General features: G+C 37.4%; 1 protein-coding gene across 1 annotated transcript in view; it reads right to left on the bottom strand.

The window, feature by feature from the left end:
* The window catches only part of SNTG1 (syntrophin gamma 1), a 335,406-nt gene that overhangs the window by 43,472 nt on the left and 273,296 nt on the right, over nt 1-18,638 (bottom strand). Inside the window, exons 15-16 of the mRNA XM_090037318.1 lie at nt 13,633-13,785; nt 3,166-3,258 (exon numbers count right to left, since the gene is read on the bottom strand). Of these exons, the coding sequence (XP_089893444.1) occupies nt 3,166-3,258; nt 13,633-13,785 (246 nt within the window). The remainder of the gene's footprint in view (nt 1-3,165; nt 3,259-13,632; nt 13,786-18,638) is intronic.

The raw sequence follows: 18,638 nt of genomic DNA, 5'->3' as shown, positions 1-18,638 counted from the left end.
ACACTGGGGCATGATATAATTATAGTAGTATTTCAGAGGACATACCCTAAGTGAGGAGGGGCTGCTGAGTCCAGGTTGATGTCTGTACCCTAACCTTGGAGAAAATACTCCTTCTGTATCTAAAGAAACAGTAAGGATGGTGGCACAAGACAATCCAGCTATGTATGCACCATGGCTATTTATAATGATGATGTTCTTAGAGATCTTCCATGCAACTTATTCAAGAACAAAGGGAGAAAACAGATAGAACCTACAGTGTTAGAGCAGTACTAGAGTATTTTTGGTACTTGATATGCCATCTTATATTATCTACTGATATGCTCAAAGATTGTTGCACCAACACTTTCCCTTCTGCAGTAATGGCATGTATAGGGAATAGCAGAATTTGTGTTTTATAAGTCACAGTTTGGTATCATCATTTGGTGCTATGCAGAATGGTTTGGAAAGGTTCTACATCCTCTACACTTCGTGGTTCTGCCAAGGGATTTGTGAGAAATTTTAATGGCTTTGTTACAAAAGTGGGGGGTTTTGTGAGGTTATGAAAAAACTATTCATTTTTTGAGCAGTTACATCCTATCACTCTTGACTTGGTTTCCTGTATTAATATTCCTTAAATAAACAAACAACATGTACTCTACTGAAAAACTATAAAAATCTAATTACTTGATAAGCAGGAATCCACAGTAAGGAATTATCTTTTGGATTTTTTTTAAATTGCATTGGCCAGAGCTTGATGGAGTGGGGAATGGAGCAGATAGCACCACAACACAAGGGATAGCAACTTCAACAGGGGAAAGGTTGATACTGGAGTTCTAGCAAAAGCATGCAACACAGTTGAGGAATTAGTTTGATTTGGAGAACAGATGAGGGAAGGGAGGATGTTGCTTCCTCCCCTCCCCCCACCAAAAAACTATACTCAGAAGTAACTACTTCGAGCATGTAGAAAGAGGCTGAATATGGAATGAAGGTGATCAGAACTCACATCTTCCTATCATGGCAGTTCCCAGTACTGCCAATAAAACAAAAAACAGCTGCGTAAATATTAGCATGCATTAACAATTAATGCAAATGTACAGTGCTTACCACATCCTCCTTTGTGTTATTGAGACCAAAGCGTTGTTAGACGTGGTAGGCTGCCTGGCAACAGAACTGGACAGGGAAGTTCAGGTTATATTAGTGCCCAACCAAGCTGTCTGGTGATTCCTCCCATGGAGACTCCCCAAGTGGGCCATGATGGGCTGCTCAGTGCTAGCATCCCTTGACAAAAGTCCATCCAGCTTCTTGTAGTATAGGTGGTGGTTTGCTCTGTACCAGATGAGCAGTTTTTGTCCCTCACCTGTTTCTAGTTCTTCTTCAAGTTATATGCTCCATCTCCATATAGACAGCCTCATATGCCTCCTGGTTATGATTGTTCTGAACAAGGCTTAATGCATCTTTTATTTTCCCCACATTGTGCAAGGGGCCAAAATCTCAGCGTGTTGTCCAGTTGCAGACATGATTGAGACTATACATTTCTAAATTTCTAAGGAAATGTTTTCATGTGTTGCCATGTGAATACTATCAACGTGTTGTTCCATGGGGCATCTGGGCAGAGAAAAGGAACCTGACATAGGAGCAGAAGAAACCACACAGGGAAGCAAAGTGCCCAGACCAAGGAAGTTTACAAAGAAATGTGGGAAGGTAGTTGGCAGACAACCAAAATAAATCTGGGCAGGCTCACAAACTTGGGATACAATTACACAAAATTCTCTTTGGATAAAATGTCCTGATTTACATTTACATCCTTATATCAGTACAAGAGCTTATGTCATATGGATGTGACTTAATTACACCACATTATAGGATTTAACCAAGAAAGCCAGTTTATAGGGACAAACCCTCATTCTTCCTTTGCCAATTGTGGTCCCATTTGCATTTGATACATGCCTGGGTTTACAATTATCCATCTAGTATAAATCTATCTTATTCTCAGCAAACTGGTGAAGGAGGAAATGGTAATGACAGCAAATTGCTGTATTTGGTGTTGCAGGACTTCACCCAGCTGCTGCTGCTTCTCATTATTTTATTATTTTTAGCTCATTTCCCCACTGATTCTCTCTTCCTCTCAAACCTACAAAGCAATTAAAAACAAAAAAATCTGGTATGAATGCTTATGCAAGCACTATCTGTATAAATTACCTTTTTCTTGTGAAGACTCATATAAGCAAAAGTCAATTACTTGAATGTGCTTGGAAAGTGAACGCAAAATGGGTACTTGCCTGAGCAAAGCAAACTCATTTGTAAATTCAAGCAAATGTTCAGGGAACATCATGTGCAGTATTTTTGTCCCTAACTACTAGGGCCTGGTGCAGACTCAAAGAAAAAGTCAATGAAAATGACTTGCACTGACTTCTGTTGTCTTGTAGTAACTATAATGTAAAACCTAATGGTATGCTACTTGCTTGTCAAAACGAATTACTGGGCTCAGGTGAGTGAGTGAGTAGACTTTTGCAAGACTGGTATGAATATCAAAGGGTATAATTTCAGTAGCTGAAGTGAATGACTGCCATCTACTCCATTTAAATTGGTGAAATATCAGTTTTATGCTAATAGAAAAACCAGGAAAAGCTAATAGAAAATGCTTTGATTAAGGTACTTGTGTGATGACTTCTCTCTCAGTGTAAAAATAGAAATAGTAAAAATAAATAAATAATATAGATTACATTTCTGTAACAACGTAACACATGTTAACAGCTGCTACTGTAACAGTATTTTCCACTAGTGTATTCAGAGATTGGAATGATGAGGTCTCTTTGAGGAATCCTTAAGTTACTATAGATCTCAGAGGATGATTTTCTTTATTACTGGATGAAAAGCAGGTAACATCAAGAGAAAAGATAAACATAAATCACTCAGGGTTCTTGTGAAATTATAGTATAAGAACTTGACATTCTATATCAGTTGACACTAGCTTTTCTGTAACAAATGCATTCCAGAATACAGCTTCTCAGTTTCTTATATCATACAGTAACAAAACCCCAGGTTTACAATAAAGTACAAAGACATCTAACACATGCTGGCCTACTGAAAGAATATAGATCAAGGATGGTGTAACTCTCCATTGCAAAACAGAATACATAGAAGAGGAATATTAATGTATAGTGGATACAGGTCTTCAACCTTTACCTTTGTGGCAGCATCGAAGCATACAAAGCCCATGCTAAAGTCAATGGTAAGCCCCATAAGATGGCTCTCCAAAACACAGGCATATGTCTTGCACTGCAAATATCAGAAAACAAAGTTAGTATACTCTGTCTTATGCACTCATGTATTCGTTTCCAAAAGGTATTTTTTTGTCTAATGCACACATTTTCTATTGCATACAACTCAACTTTATTGTTAGAGAAGAAATCACTTATATAATGTGCCAATTTCATTCTTGACATATCACAAAACAATGGAGTTATATCAGAAATGAACTTTTCCAAAGACGATAGGACGAGGCTATGGTTCCATTAAGGAGAAACAAATCAAAATTCAACAATTTTAATTGCCTAATATGACAACTGCTAAAAGGAAAGTTTCATTCTATCCAGATACTAACTTTGATTTTAGAAGATGAAACTAATAACTTCTACAAAAGTTTCAGAAGTCCAGATAAAAAATAAAGTGTATGAATAATATCTGTTGAAACTCTGGATGTAAGGGGTGCTCACGTATGTTACTCCCCTCACCCCCCCCAGTCTCTTAAATATCAGTGTTAAAATAGGCATCTTATTTTGGTGAAAGAATTCCTATAATTATAAGAGATATTCTTTTTTCAGCTAGGAGACAGTAGCCTATGAGTAAACTTTGACACATTCAATAGCTGTATCATTCTTTGGTTTATTTATTTATTTTAAAACATGATGTTTTGGGCTATGACATGGAAAATCAATTCGTTTCCTGTCAAACTGAATGCCCTACTTGAAACTTGGTTTCAGGTTCATAAAGGAAAAATTGCATTGTTTAATGCAACTTCCGGATTGTACTGTAAAACAGATTAATTAAAACAAAATCTGATGCACTAAAATGGTTTTTAAAGGCCATTTTTACAAAACTATGCATAAAGGAAATTGTTAATGGGAAATTTTGCATTTCGGATTTAAGTCAGAGACTGCTCAATTGCTGATGATTGCAAGGAACAGCATAAAGAGTAATGTTTTTTGCTACATTCAGTTTCAACCACTCTAAAATGTATGTATTATATACACACCATGTCAATGGGATGAAGTATAAATAATTAACATGGGCACAACGTTAAGTTACTAAATGTTCATCAGTTTTAAGATGAATATTTGTTTCATATAAAGCTTTGACTAGCACTGAGAAATAAAACAGAAGGTAGGAGAGGGTGGCACCTCAGAGAACAATGATCTCTCATAAGCTACAGACTACTACAGCCTACTGAACAAGGTAGTTTATAGGGTGTAACCCTGCCTTGCCTTCTGCCTAACTTCAGGTAACACAACTAACTACCTCTCTCTCCTAATAAGAAATAAGTAAGAACATAATTAATATTTGTGTTTATTGACTTATATCCCATTCAAATGAATGTCTTATTTTTTCATATTTCTGGCTTTGCCTCATTGCAAGGTAAAATCTCAGCTCAATTGCTATTAATGGCAATATATTTATTACTGACTCTCAAACTCTAAGACTTTTCCCTCAAAATGAAATAGCAAGGGAGTTTAATTGCTTATAACCTCTGAAAAACAGGTTGTGTTTAGTTAGATTTTTAAGTGTCAATTCAGCAACCTATCTTGAGAAACCCTCATTCTGAAACTTGATCTTAAATATCTTTGGAAGCATCGGAACTTAAGGCAGGATTCTTAGAATGGAACTAAGATAAATAAAGGTAAGGTTTTTCAAAAGCATTCAGTGCCTTATATTTTTGGCATTTTTAATGCTCTAAATCCCATTTAGTTGTACAAATGACACATTATTTCAACATTAACACCATATCGTATACAGTAAAACTTACACATATACTAATACATATATAGAAAGAGTAATTGTGACCATATTTTAATAGTTCTGTAGTCATGTTGTAGCCATGATGATGCAAGAAATAAGTGAGAGACAAAATTTTTGTGTGAGTGATATCTTTTATTGGATACAGCGCATAATTAGTATAGTCCTAGACTGGGAACCTGAAGAAGAATGTACTTTATTGGAAAATGTGTTTATGTCTATCTCAACCAGGCCATTGGTTTAGTAAAAGATATCACCCACAAAAACCCTTGCCTCTCATTGTAAATGCATACATTTATATAAAAGATGACTTTTCTTTTTTGAAACACAAATTAACTGGCTGTTTTCTTAACACAAGGATCACAAACTACATCTTCTGTTTTTGAAGGGCTCTTCTCTGCTCTTAAGACCCCTGTTACCAATTACATAATAATGCAATTAATTAAACTGTTGCATAATTATTTAATTGCACAATAAATTTAGGCTGGCCACATGTGCAAAGACTGGCCAGAACTGCCAAGTAATTATCACACAATTAACTGGTTAATCTAGCAATAAATTTAGACCCGCCACATGTGCGAAGTAATTATCAGACAATAAAAAATGACTATCCAGCTATGAAAAGAGCCAACAAGCTATAAAGATAGTGCTTGGAAATGTGTAACAACTCCACGGTTAGATTTTATCCAGCTTTAATTTGAATGTGTAGCATGACCCCACAAGGACAAGTCAAGTATATCTGCTACTTATACTGCCTGAAACAGTAGTCATTGATAGGTTATGATATAAAAATTGATTTCTCTGACACTTTACTGTAAGTTGGGGTTTTTTTGGAAATTGAATGTTCGTGTAATATCTATGCTGTTTTATCTTTGTGCTACTTTTTTGTCCCAAATAGAATCAAGTCATGACCAGTTCTAGACACACATCAAGGTTGTTGCATAAATTGTAAACAAACGCCATGGAATTCATGTACTGAAGCTTCAGACCTCAACCACTTCTGTTCATGGAGAATTTCTATTAACATTCATTACAGTACACAATTAAACTGTATATAGACATCAATACATATATGCCAGCCACTACTGTGCTAGACAAATGATCAAATGGTTCTTCTGTGAGTGAAACAAACAATTAAACCTAGATACAATCAAAATATGAAATCAAAATAAGAACACAGTCTAATTCTTTACAATTATTTCTAAAATAATCTAATTCCTACAATTAACATACTTAATTGAATATGAGATGACCCTGATTATAAAACAACCCCCCCAATAATTAGATTTTATATATGGAAAATGTATGCATTTTTTTATAAGTTTCAAGGTATAGAATCTAATTATTGGAGAATTGCCTTGAATATGTCCCCCTCTCACTGCTACATCAGGGAAAAACTTTCTGGGGGATCAGGTAGCTCCATTGTCCTCTGCCCCAACAAACTTCTTTCACCTGAAGCCTCTTCCGTTATTCCTTCCTGTCAGACTATGCTCTCCCAGACCACATGCAAGCAAGAAGCAAATCTGAAAAGAGTGGGTGCATCTACGATAAAGACTCAGAGTCTTCACATGTGACCTTATAAGGCCACAGGAAACTAATTAACTCAGCTGTAGGTTAGTACTTGTCAACAGAAGTACTCTCCTATAGCTGCATTCTTTAGTGTGCAGCAGTGCACATGTAGATGCTGATGGGGTTGGCTGGGGCATAAGGATGCTTCAGTGCTGGAACTGCCTGCTGGCTAATCTCACACTGAAACATCCTTATGTCCCACCCAGCCCCTCTGCAGTACACTGAGCTAAGTCAGAGTAGCCCCAGAACAGCAAGTTTTAGCACAGGTACTTCATAAACACACTTTTAAGAAACACTTTTTTACCTACTTGTATATAGTATAAACTATGCGTGACATTAGTCCAAAGCCAAAAGGCTCACAATTTACCATACAGCTTACCATGTTGGGCCTCAGAAGAGACAACAGCATTTCAAACCATGGTCACCTCACAGCTCAGCCATGCTCAGTATGTGTGTGTACTCCAGATACCTACCCAAGCAGGGTTTCACATGATAATTAGGCCCCCACTCATGACTGGAAGCAGGTGTTCTTGTCAACAGACCTTAGAGTCTACAAAAATATATATGAAAATGAGGTACTGGGCAACTTGTTCCACCTCCACCACATGGAATGCAAGGCCAAACTAATCATATTGGAGGAGCTGAGGAGGTGACATAGGGATTCTAAGTAAGCTATTTGGGTCCCTGTTCACTGATGTTTGCTAAATACTTAAGGATGGTTAAAAAAAAGAAAAACAAAACAGGACTCATTGGAAAAGGGAAAGAAAGGTACAGCTCAGTTCTGGGAGTGAAGGAGTTGAAATGTATTTAATGTAGTGGCTCACCATGACTTGAAAATGAGTCAGTACTGAGGGGGACTGTCCTCAATGGGCACGACAATACATCTTATTCAGATCGGCAGTACTAATCTATTCTTGTGGTCAGATCCCATTAGCTTCTCAGCCTTTTTGGCTAAGATCAAATGGTAAGTACAAATCAAATAGTAAGTACCGGGGGGGAGCAGAGGGAGAGGAGTGTTGGGGCCGGCTCTGGCTCTCCCAGTGTTGAACTGGTATTGAAGTATGCTACAAGTCTGGTGCCAGTACCCTGTGGGTAGAACACTTACCCACTTTTCTTTTCTGAGGTCAACCTCCCCCCAAAAAAAGGTTTCCATCATTCTGTTTGCCTCATGTAGGCTATGTGTTTTATAATCATACTCAGTGTTAGCTGCATTTAATCATCTTTATAGATGGCACCATTACTGAGTACATGATGCTTTTGGCTTCTTTCTACCCAGGAGAATACACAATTTAGCAGCAGATTCTTTCTATGCCTGAAAAAGGGTGCTTGTGCCTGAAAGATTGCAAAAAATATTTTTTCCAACTATTTAGTTGGTCTAATAAAAGATATCACATCTACCCAAAAAACTGTTTGCCTGGTGCTTTTGGCTGCAGTTTAATAACAGACAATGCATTTAGTGAGGTTTCCTTTTATGTGAATGCAATACAAGAGGCTTTTTTCCCCACATGTTGATTGTGGGGAAAAATACCTTGTCTTATATTTGACTAAATACAGTAATTAAAAATCAGGATTTCATTTTTCAGCTCACCATTAAATTTCATTTGGCCTTGACTCTGCAAACAGAAGAGGTGGTTTTTGGAACTGCAGTAAAACTCCTATTAAGATACAAACATGAAAACTTTCACCTTGATCACTGTTGTTAGGAGATTAGATTACTTGGCTTGGGAACACATTTTTTTTCAATTCATACTTAAAAAGTGGATTTGTAAATGGAAAATAATATGTTTCATACTTGTGCAAATGTATTAATGTTCAAACATTGGAAATCTGGGAAAGCAAAAACCTGGTAGTTTTGCAGAGTTTTCTCATTACCTCCTTATACAATGCATAAAACAACAACTGCGTTATTTATCTTCCCCCCAGGATATAGATACATTAAAAATACCAACTATACACAGGACTAACGTTTGGCAAAAAGACAGCATCTCAAATTGAGAATAGTTATTTAACTCCAATTGTGCTGACTTTGCACCTCAGTCCTGTACTTATGAACAGAATCTCCACCTATATGTAACATCAGTATTAATAGTAACCCCAGGCTAAGAATCATGTTTATACTTTTTTGTAATATCTAGAAATCTATCAGAAGCATATGAGCTACATTTATCAAGGGAAAGGTATAAAAAGAAGAATTCATAATGGCCTGAGCAAAGTAAACTCTTTGAGGCAAGACCATCTTTTTGTTTTATGTTGTACACCATATAACATACAAAAGTATCAGCCCACAACTAAGTGTCCTTTGTATTGTGGCAAAATTAGTATTAGCATTTGTATTAATTTTAGTATTCATATTCTTATTATTTTGCAATGAGCTTGAAATATATACTGTAGGATAAAGTGGCAAACTAATTTACTCTCTAACTTTCTTTTCTCCAGTATGAGCTCTTTCACACCTCAAATGTCTCTGCCATCTTTAATTCATCTTTTACTTCATGACCTTTGAGAAAATTAGATAAAGAACACTTTGAGGATCACAGAGAATGTAGAAGTTCTTATGGGTATAATAGAAATCTAAAAGTTTTTTAAAAATTGTTTGATTTGCCCTTGATTATTGATTTCTCACACAAAAAATATGTAACCTTGTCAAAATGAAAGCATCCCAAATAAAAAGCCTGGAAATATTTCATCTTTCAACCCTGTGCACTCACACAGCACAGAATCTTAAATTGGGTCCATGAATAATTCAGAAGCTTAGGTACAGGAGGAGACAGCCAAAGGTTTACATTTCTTAGACCTGAGGCCTTCTGTACACACTACAGGTCTAAGGAGATTTTTAAATTATGGAAAGCATGATGTTTTGTAAGCTTACTGTACACTATATCTGAATCTCAGAGAACTTGGGAACACTCACATTATAGGTCTAAGATTCAAAACAGACTTTCCTATGGAGGCAAACTTTAAGTTGTGATCACAAGGTATCTTACTCCATCTTTTGTCAAGAAAATGGCTATGGTATAAATGAGAAAACTAATAAGAAAGGTGGTCCATAAAGAAATGGGTAAAATATTCAACATAGTAAGGACAGGAAGGGAGATTGCTGTTACATTCAATTGATTCCAGTTCATTCGCACAGTGCAATAAATCCTTCATGCACAACTGAAAAAGATGCAATAAAACAGCCAGAAAAAAGTCCTCTCCTGGGCAATGTTCAGTTAGTCATCTGTTTTTGTTTGTTTGTGTGTTTGTTTTTTAGGGTTTTTTTATCTTATCATGTTCATGGATGTTCCTTACTGCTGTATCAAAAAGAAATTAAAAAGTAATGATAACATACCACGTAAAGACATACTTGCAGCATCACAGGGATGCCTCTAAAATATTTTGAAAGGTCACTTGTACAACCATACAAGCCCTCTCAAATGTTCCAAGAGTGTCTGAAACATTAAAAAACAGTATCTTTTAAAAAGGGGTACTATTGTGGAATACTTAATCTTTTATTACATTTGCACAGGGAAGGAGAGGATATGGATAACCTGCCAGCTGTGCAGCTATTAGCCTTGCTTCAGGTCCCAGCTCTCCCCAAATCCTACCAGATTTCCCCTCTCTTCCCCTTGCACCTGCAACTCCTCCTTCTCTCCCTCCCTGCCAGACCCCTGCCAACTCCAGGGGCCATCTGTAGAGGTAAGCCATCCAGTCCCAGTTCTGTTTAACCTCTCTGTTTAGCTGAAAGAGGGAGAGGAGAGCTAGCAGGGGTTGGAGCTGAAGCATCAAACTTCTAGTGCTTGGGTTGGGGAGCCCAACCACTGCTTGCTTCCCGACTCCCCCTTTCCCTCTCTTCTCCAGCTTTCTACTCTTCCATCCCCTCTATCTCTTGCCCCTGTGAGGGTAGGAGACAGGACAGCAGAGCTGCAGATCATTATAATCTCCTCTAGCTCTTCCTGCATGACACTAGAGGAGGCTGTGGTATTTCAAAATATTCCAGTTGGGAATGGCAGAGGGACATACGTGTTTCCCTTGGCTGAAATGTTTCCTTTATGAAATGTTTCACTTGCTATGTCTGCATGCATCCATGAACAGCATTTGCATGTTAATGACAAACTGTTACCAGCTCTCCTGCTTTTTTGGGTTGCTTGCTTCCTAAAACACGTTTGTCCTGAAGATAAGTTTACTTTTTTTCCATTATAGACGTTCGTCTGCAGAATCTATGGATATATCTTATTCAAAGAAATATCTTATGAATGTTAGTGAGGTATGTGCTTAAGTACCTTGCTGAATTGTGGCCCTAGTCTGATATATTATTCAATAATTGTATTTGTAACATATTATTTTAAAAATATATCATATTAGGATCCCAACAGATTTCAGCGCAGCTACACCAATTTCTACTAGTAAAAAACTATACTATGTGTAAGAATAAGGTGGAGTACAGCCCACATTTTAATAATATTTTACAAATGGAAGATCAATAAAATCCAAAATGAAATATACATTTAAAAGTAGATGGCACAGGGTAGAAAAATATACACATATTTGGATTTGTACACACTGGGCATGTTGATACAAGCTGCTATGGCACCATTGGTACTGCACCATCATTTAGTGCTTCCTTTTGGAAGCACTAAAATACAGTGCAGTAACAATCCATACTGTGCCAAGTGTGCGACACGTGGCTGTTTTTAGGTACTACATTCCAGGAGCGATGTGCCATAATGAGGGACTGCGTCGCTACAGGGATGTAGCATCCCATGTTGATGCACCCACAGTTAACTGTAAATGTAAATAGCTTACTGAATGCATAGTTATCCATGGAGGCATATTTCCTACATCCAGCTTGCCACTAGTCAACTTTGAAGTAAAAAGACTTTCAACTTTTCTCTGTGCTTACCTTGGAGAAAATGAACTAGTCCAAATAGGAGAGTTTACCACACCTTCAGCTCTCCTGTGAAATATGAATTTTCATTTCTACCTACGAAATCTTTTACAATTTTGTTCTTTCCTATGTCTGATGAAGGGAGAGTGTACCCAAAAGCTTGCAGATAAATACAATAATATGTTTGCAAATATTTAGTTGGTCTAATAAAAGATATCACTTCTTTCATGAGTTTTGATTCCTTTTGCTTCTAGACCAATACAGTTATAACCTGGATACCTGGAAACCTAGGCCATGTTTGATATCTAGCTGCACCAAATTTCTGGGAGAAAATATTGAGTCAACTAGAATAAACTGAAGGCAAATAAGGGACTTTAATGTGAATTTCTCTCCCCCACCTTCACGTGGTGAATGAGAAAATAGGTCAAGGTGGAGGTAAAATGTATAAAAGAAAGGTGATTTTTCATTTATACACTAAATCACTCAATCAGTGTTTTTTTTGTCTATTTCACAAAAAAAAAATCATTTTATTAGCCTGATCTCTCGAGTTTGTTTATCACCAATATGCAGTCTCAGCAAGCAAATATGTTTTCAGCTTAGTGAAAGCAAGGCTTGCTTATCTTTGTGGGGGTGCTGTGCGAATAAGTGTATTAAAGGAGATATTGCCGGGGAAATGGGGACATATTGAATAAATTTCAACTTTAAAACCTAAGAGGAAAAGCCAACAATCAGGAGAGGCACAGCAGGTGTCCATGTAGAAAATGGCTAAAGATGAAGTATCCTAGTACTAATGATAATTACAGACCTTTGTTTATTTTCTTCTGTTGAAGGCCTAATACTTTGCTTATAAATAATGCGGCAGTCAATGACAGGAGAAGGAAGAGTCATGTCAAATATTTACCAGTCAGGGGAATTGTTTGTTGTTGTGTTTAAAGAGTGAATCTGCACATATATTGTTTTCAGCCTAACACTCAAAGGCAAAAGACAGGAAATATTACTATAAAAGGAAACAATGTATAATATTTTCAAGCTTAAAATTGCCATTTCTGAGCCTACTGTTATGGAAAAAACTATGCATATTGAAAATAAATACATTTTGCTTTTTGTGACAGTTATTTTATTATATAGGAATCAGGTTATAAACTAATATTATCCCAGTTCTGATGTTGGCTTTGAGTTTTAATATATTCAGAGTAGATGTTCAAAGAACACAAAAGACACATGCACAGAAACTCAGGCTTGAGCACAAATTAGCATTTGTATCCAACATAAGCATCTAACATGTAGATGCTAAATACTCTACTTACTTGGAAATAGGAGTTTTTCTAGATACAGCTGCATGAAAACTCATAAAGCCATTCATTGAAAAGATGTCCCTAAAAGATTTTTTCCTGATTATTAGATCAGTAAAATAGCTATTAATAGGTGAAACAAAAACACTTTGACATTCTTTTTTGCTATTTTAACACAAACTATCACTTACATATTGACACATTAATTTTTCAGTAAAATGATACTTCTCGAATATTCTCCAATCTGATCTATAATAGTAGCCATAATAAGCCACTACAAATGTCTACTTTAGTGTCAGCTATTTGTGCTCTGCCATATGAAAATTAACAAGAAGTTGAACAGTAACTGTGTGGAAAATAAAATATTTTAAGCTACTTATTTTGGTGCTATTCCCAACAACTGTAATGAGAATTTAATCCTTGTCAGTGAGGGCAGAATTGAGATCTTTATGTGCTCTGATTGCATCATAGTGCTCTTCATATTACTGTTTTATCCCAGTTGTTTAATCCATTTTTCCCACGTTTTTCTTTTTTCCCTTTTCTTCACCTTCCTTTTATCATCATTTCTTGTATTGTCTAATAATATTCTGTAATTACCTATAAATATCAAAGGATATCATTTGAGGTCATGAGTGTTTTTTGAAGACTTTAGTTCATAACCTTGTGGGGAAAGAAACAGTGCTATTGTGTTTAAATAAAAGTGAGATGAACGATACAGAAAAAAATAACAGACAGACAGATAATAAAAAAAAAACCAGGACAAATTTTGACACTACATAGAAACAATAGTAAGAACATGAATTACCCAGTAGAAGGCCAGACAATTCTCTCTCATTTGGTGTTTTTTCTGATCAATTGCCATCATGAAATATAACATAACAATGTACCAAAACATCATCGCAGATGTCTCACCTGTATCCGTTCAACTTCTAAAAAAGTTGCTGTTTGGAAGGCTTTTTCCCATAGTGTTAGGTCAGACTCTAATTCCACAGAAAAGTAGAGGTCTTCTCCAGATTCAGATTGGACACCAAAGCAGTGTTTCCGACGGTCCAAGAGATCACTGTCCTAATGAAAACCTGAAGTTATATAATCTGGCATACATCAATTAATAATTCTTACTGTAAATGCCTATGATTTAAATACATTATTTAAAATGTGGCAGTTTTAACTTCATACATATTGCAAAATTCAGAAGTATAGCTGATGTTTGGGCCTAAACCTTGACATCTGAAAGCATCTGAAGCAAGAAATTTATATTCAGAGCTGCACATTCAAACAGAAAGCTGCATTTTGGTTTACAGAAGCCCAGGCATAAGTTTCAACATCTTAACAAGCCAATTCTCATGCAGGCTACAAAAAATTTCTAAACTAATTTAATGGTTATAAAATGTGTCCTCCATTTATCCAAGGTAAAGGTAAAGCACAGTGTAGCCTAAGTTTCTCTAAATTAATTGAACCCTAAAAGGTTCAGAAGTGACATGAAAGAACACTTCAGTGCAAGCAGTCAATTTATCCTTGTATTGTCTTTTGAAATAGTAGCAGAGTTCATATGCGATTTCTTACAAAATCCCCTGTTAAAAATTCCTTGTCTGTGGGTTTTAAAGAAAGTACTTGTATGACCAGAACGTACATTTGATATCGGATGAAGAAAAACCTAACATTTATTAATTACCAGGAGCTGTAGCTGACATTATACTGAGAAATTCACAGTGGTCATGAAGAACATTTGAAAACAGAAAAAACTGAAAGTTAAACTGAGACAAAAATGTACCTTTACACATATTTGTAAAAAACATAACACCTGCACTCAGAAATATGACATAACTAATGTATGGGAACATCAAAGTGACAACTTTTAAGAAGCTATGATGGAAACATGAGTCTTGACTATCTGAACATTTCCTTCTACCAACACAGTTAAAAGCACAGCTTCATTAGTGCATATACCCAGCTATTAGGACATTGGCCATAGCTAAGTCTTGAAGTTTTTGTCTGAAGTAGGCTAATGCTCCTGCTAGTACTGGAAACCTAGAGGTCCTTGGTCTTTCACTCAGGGACCATACTATTTACCAAGCTTGGAGTCAAGGAGAAAGTTTTTCCTTGCTCAGACTGGTGCAGATTGTGGGGGGTTTTTTGCCTTCCTCTGTGGTTTGGGACACAGTCCTTTTCCTAGGATCTTATAAGCATACATTAACTAATTACTTCCCTGCTGTTGTAGCGGCACTGCTCTTATCCCTCCTTCCTTTTGGTATTCATTCTCGGTGTTTAGGAAAGTGTTCCTTGTAGTTGTGGATAAGGGTTCAAAGTGGTAATTTAGGGGTTATCTTTGATTAAAGGTAGTTTATTGCAGAAGACTGGACCTCATGGCCCAGAAGACTGGACCTCATGGCCCAGAAGGCCATTTCAAGTTCCACATTCATGTTAGCAAGTGATTTGGGGCTTGAGTCAAGGGGCATGTGGGAAGTGAATAAAGAGAACTACTCGGAGGTGCATATACATTAATGTACTTTTCCTAGTGCGCATTAAATTTAGTACCTCCAATGTCAGGTACTAAATTAATGTGCATTAGACTGTGCTAATGCACAGTAGCACAAGCTCATGCGCTTTAGGTGACACTTAATGCACAGTAGCCTATTTTACTGCACATTAGTATAATAGCATGTTTTTTAATGCGCCACTTTAATGTGCAGTAAAATAGGTTACTGCACATTAAAACGCCCTGTGTGTGTTACACTTTGGATATCTGCCACTAGTGTAGATGCCCCTGGAGACAATAGTCAGCTGACAAAAATGTCTAATGGCACTTTTATTTACCACTGGGGCTGAGACAGAAAATCATGGACCCATAAGTGGTTGCTGGTTGTCAGCAACAAATATTTTTCTCCTATCCTTTTCTGACCTTGATGGCTGTGCTACAGAGAAACAGCACCCTTAACCACACACACACACACACACACACAGAGAGCCAGTTAAACCCTACCACTTTTTATGAATAAGGGATACAAACAGTTCCACACCTTAAACCACTTGGAGTTTTAGAAAAAGTGGTGGCAATCAGATGAGGAGTTGACAACCCTAACCTTATAACCAAGGTGATGGGGCACACACTTCAAATTAAAACTTGAAAGCATGGCCCAGAAATCATATTTGCAACTGAAAATCAAACACAAACTTTCTTAAGACATTCCCACTGAAGGACTAAATTTGGAGCCTCAATGTTTATAAGTGGCCCTTGTGTCACAAGTTGGATACTGTTGCATTGTGGGAATAACACAAAACACTTTTATGCTTGGTCAGTCATAAATATAAGAACTAAAACTAAACATATCCCCAAATATGCACATTTTTCCAGCAGCTTTGAAGGGACAAGTAGATAAATCTGTCACCATCTTATTAAAGACATTGTTAAATAACAACTTATGTTCTGTTGGAAGAATTATCATAGCTCTTGTCTGAGCTCTTGTCCAATACTGGGATCTCCTGGTCTTAGGTTATAGGGTTCAAGAGCTATACTCAGATAAGTGAATGTACTTCATAAGCATGGTACATTGGAAAAATAAACAAGTAAATGTGCACACAATATTCCAAAGAGGGGCTTACATGATGGTCCTGCAGATCTGAGAACTGTTTCAATACAGAAGAAAAATGTATTATATTGAACCAAATAGAATTTATTCTTGACAATATTTGTTATGGTGGAGAACAAATCGTTATTACTAAACTGAGCATGTGATAAACTCCCTTAGTCTTAAATAGTGTCTTAGATAACATGAAGAAAAAAAAGAGTCCCACCATGCAGTGGAATGATTTCCAGTATCATAAGCAACATGAACATGAGTAATGGTTCATACTTTTAATTTGTATTGAGCAGTCCTTGGTCTTAGAATACACATTCCTGCATAGTTCCACAAAGTTTAGATGTGATGACTATCAGTTCAGACTGTGAAGCTGTCAATCACAGATATTTATCAATCATGGATATCATGGGTTTGTATGAACTTAAGTAATCCTCATGATGCAAAAAATCCTGTGATATTCATTCCTCTGGTAGCTATTGTTCTTAATGATATGCAATGCATGTAATATTGATTTTATTTATGCATAACCCTCTTGCCTTCTCTAACCTTTCCTTTTTTCATTTGTTCATAGGCATGCAATACTCCATGCCAGGGAGTGATACTGGTACATCTACTTCCACTTTGTGTAATGTTATGAATTAAGGTATCAATAGACTAATTACTATGTGGACAGCTTTCAAAAATAAAAATTGTTATGTAAATCTCATATACACAATGTGGATTTAGAGTGATATTTGCTCACTATGAAAATTGAGCAATTCTCCAAAGGATTCTAAAAATCCAAGATAAAATTTTCTGGTGTTTAAATAGAAGAAACTTTTCATCATTAATTAGCTTTTATTTTTCTGGAACTTATTTTGTTGATGAGATATTTTATGTTTGTATAATTCTAATGTATTCAGGAATTTAATGGTCAGCACAGTCACATTCTTTTATCATTATTTAGTTTGCAGTGGAATTTAGTTGACTTTGTGATGATTTCATAAACACTTTCAACAGGTGATAATGATTAAATAGTAGTATTTATCTGTTCTTTGTTCATTTTTTTAGAAATCATCTTGGTTCTCATTAAGGACTACCTTCATTCTGGAACTGACATTGGATACCAAACAGATGGAGGGCTCTTCAGTCTGGGACTTTTCAGTCAAAGACCAGAGTAATCAAAAACATTCTTGATCTTCAATATGCTGATGACTGCACCATCCTTGTGCACACTGAGGAAAATCTCCAGACTGTGCTGGATCATTTTGGAGAAGCCTACCAAACTTTGGGCCTCCTTCTCAATATAGAGAAGACCAAGGTTCTCTATTAGCCTGCCTCAGGCCATGAATGTGACCCTGTGACAGGTGTGCCTCTTCGAGGTCCATCCACTAGTGACTCCGTAGCACTGGTTATGGGCCAACCACCCGCTTTCTTTCCTGCCATGCCTTGTTGTTACTTGCTTAATTAGAGGATGTTAATTAAGTGGGAGGCTGCCTATTTTCTGCCCCGATGCCTAGGGCGTTATCTGCGGCTCCTTTCCTCCCCTTACACCGCAGCCCAAGCCTCACGGATGTACCTGACGTTGTTCGGATCTGTTCCACTCTCGCAACAAGCATGCCACCAGCGCCCTGGCTTGTCTCGCAGCCTGCACCACACAGGCACTCTGGCTTGTCTCTCACAACTGTGGCCCTCTGGCACTCGTCAATCACTGTTCCCTTGCTTTGGGGCTACTCACGCTGCCCCTGCTCTGGGGCTTCTCAAGAGCTGTACCTGGCCCCAAATCTTTCCCTCGGGGTCTTGAACCCCTTGCAGGGCTCAGGCGGCCTCAGCCTTCCCTGGCCTCTGATTCTTTGCTCCCCTTTTCAGGATTGGGGTCAGTGCACCCCTGAATGCTGCACCCTCTCTGGTGCTGGGGTCCCCATGCTACCGTGGAGCCCCTATGAAGCCTTCTCCAGCCCCTAATAACCTCACTCGGTCCTCCAGTCTAAATAGTGAACACAAAAAAACACATGCCCCCAGCCTATAACATAAAATCTAAGATGTCCAGCTAAAACCATATTCAATTACTACCAGAGAAGTCTCCACCCCATAACAGCAATCAGGAGTGGCTCATGAAGTCAGGCTTCTCCTCGCTGTTTGCTTTGGCAGAGCTCCTTCTCCCTTGGCTGCCGGTGTGAGACTGCCTGCCTGGCCTCAGCCTGGGGTTATATGGAAGCCAGGCCCTGCCCCTTCTGGTCAGCTGACTCCCACTGGTTACCCTGGCAACCCACAGCTGGATTCCTTACTTATCACTCCACAAGTAGCAGGCACCTCAGTGCCCTGCTACAGACCCCTTTACCCAAATTACCATTCTGGGAA

Source organism: Crocodylus siamensis, chromosome 3, assembly GCF_052110815.1.
Source record: "Crocodylus siamensis isolate JL-2025a chromosome 3, ASM5211081v1, whole genome shotgun sequence".
Lineage (NCBI taxonomy): Eukaryota > Metazoa > Chordata > Crocodylia > Crocodylidae > Crocodylus > Crocodylus siamensis.
The sequence above is the reverse complement of the archived record's forward strand: the minus strand, read 5'-3'. Positions and strand labels throughout refer to the sequence as shown.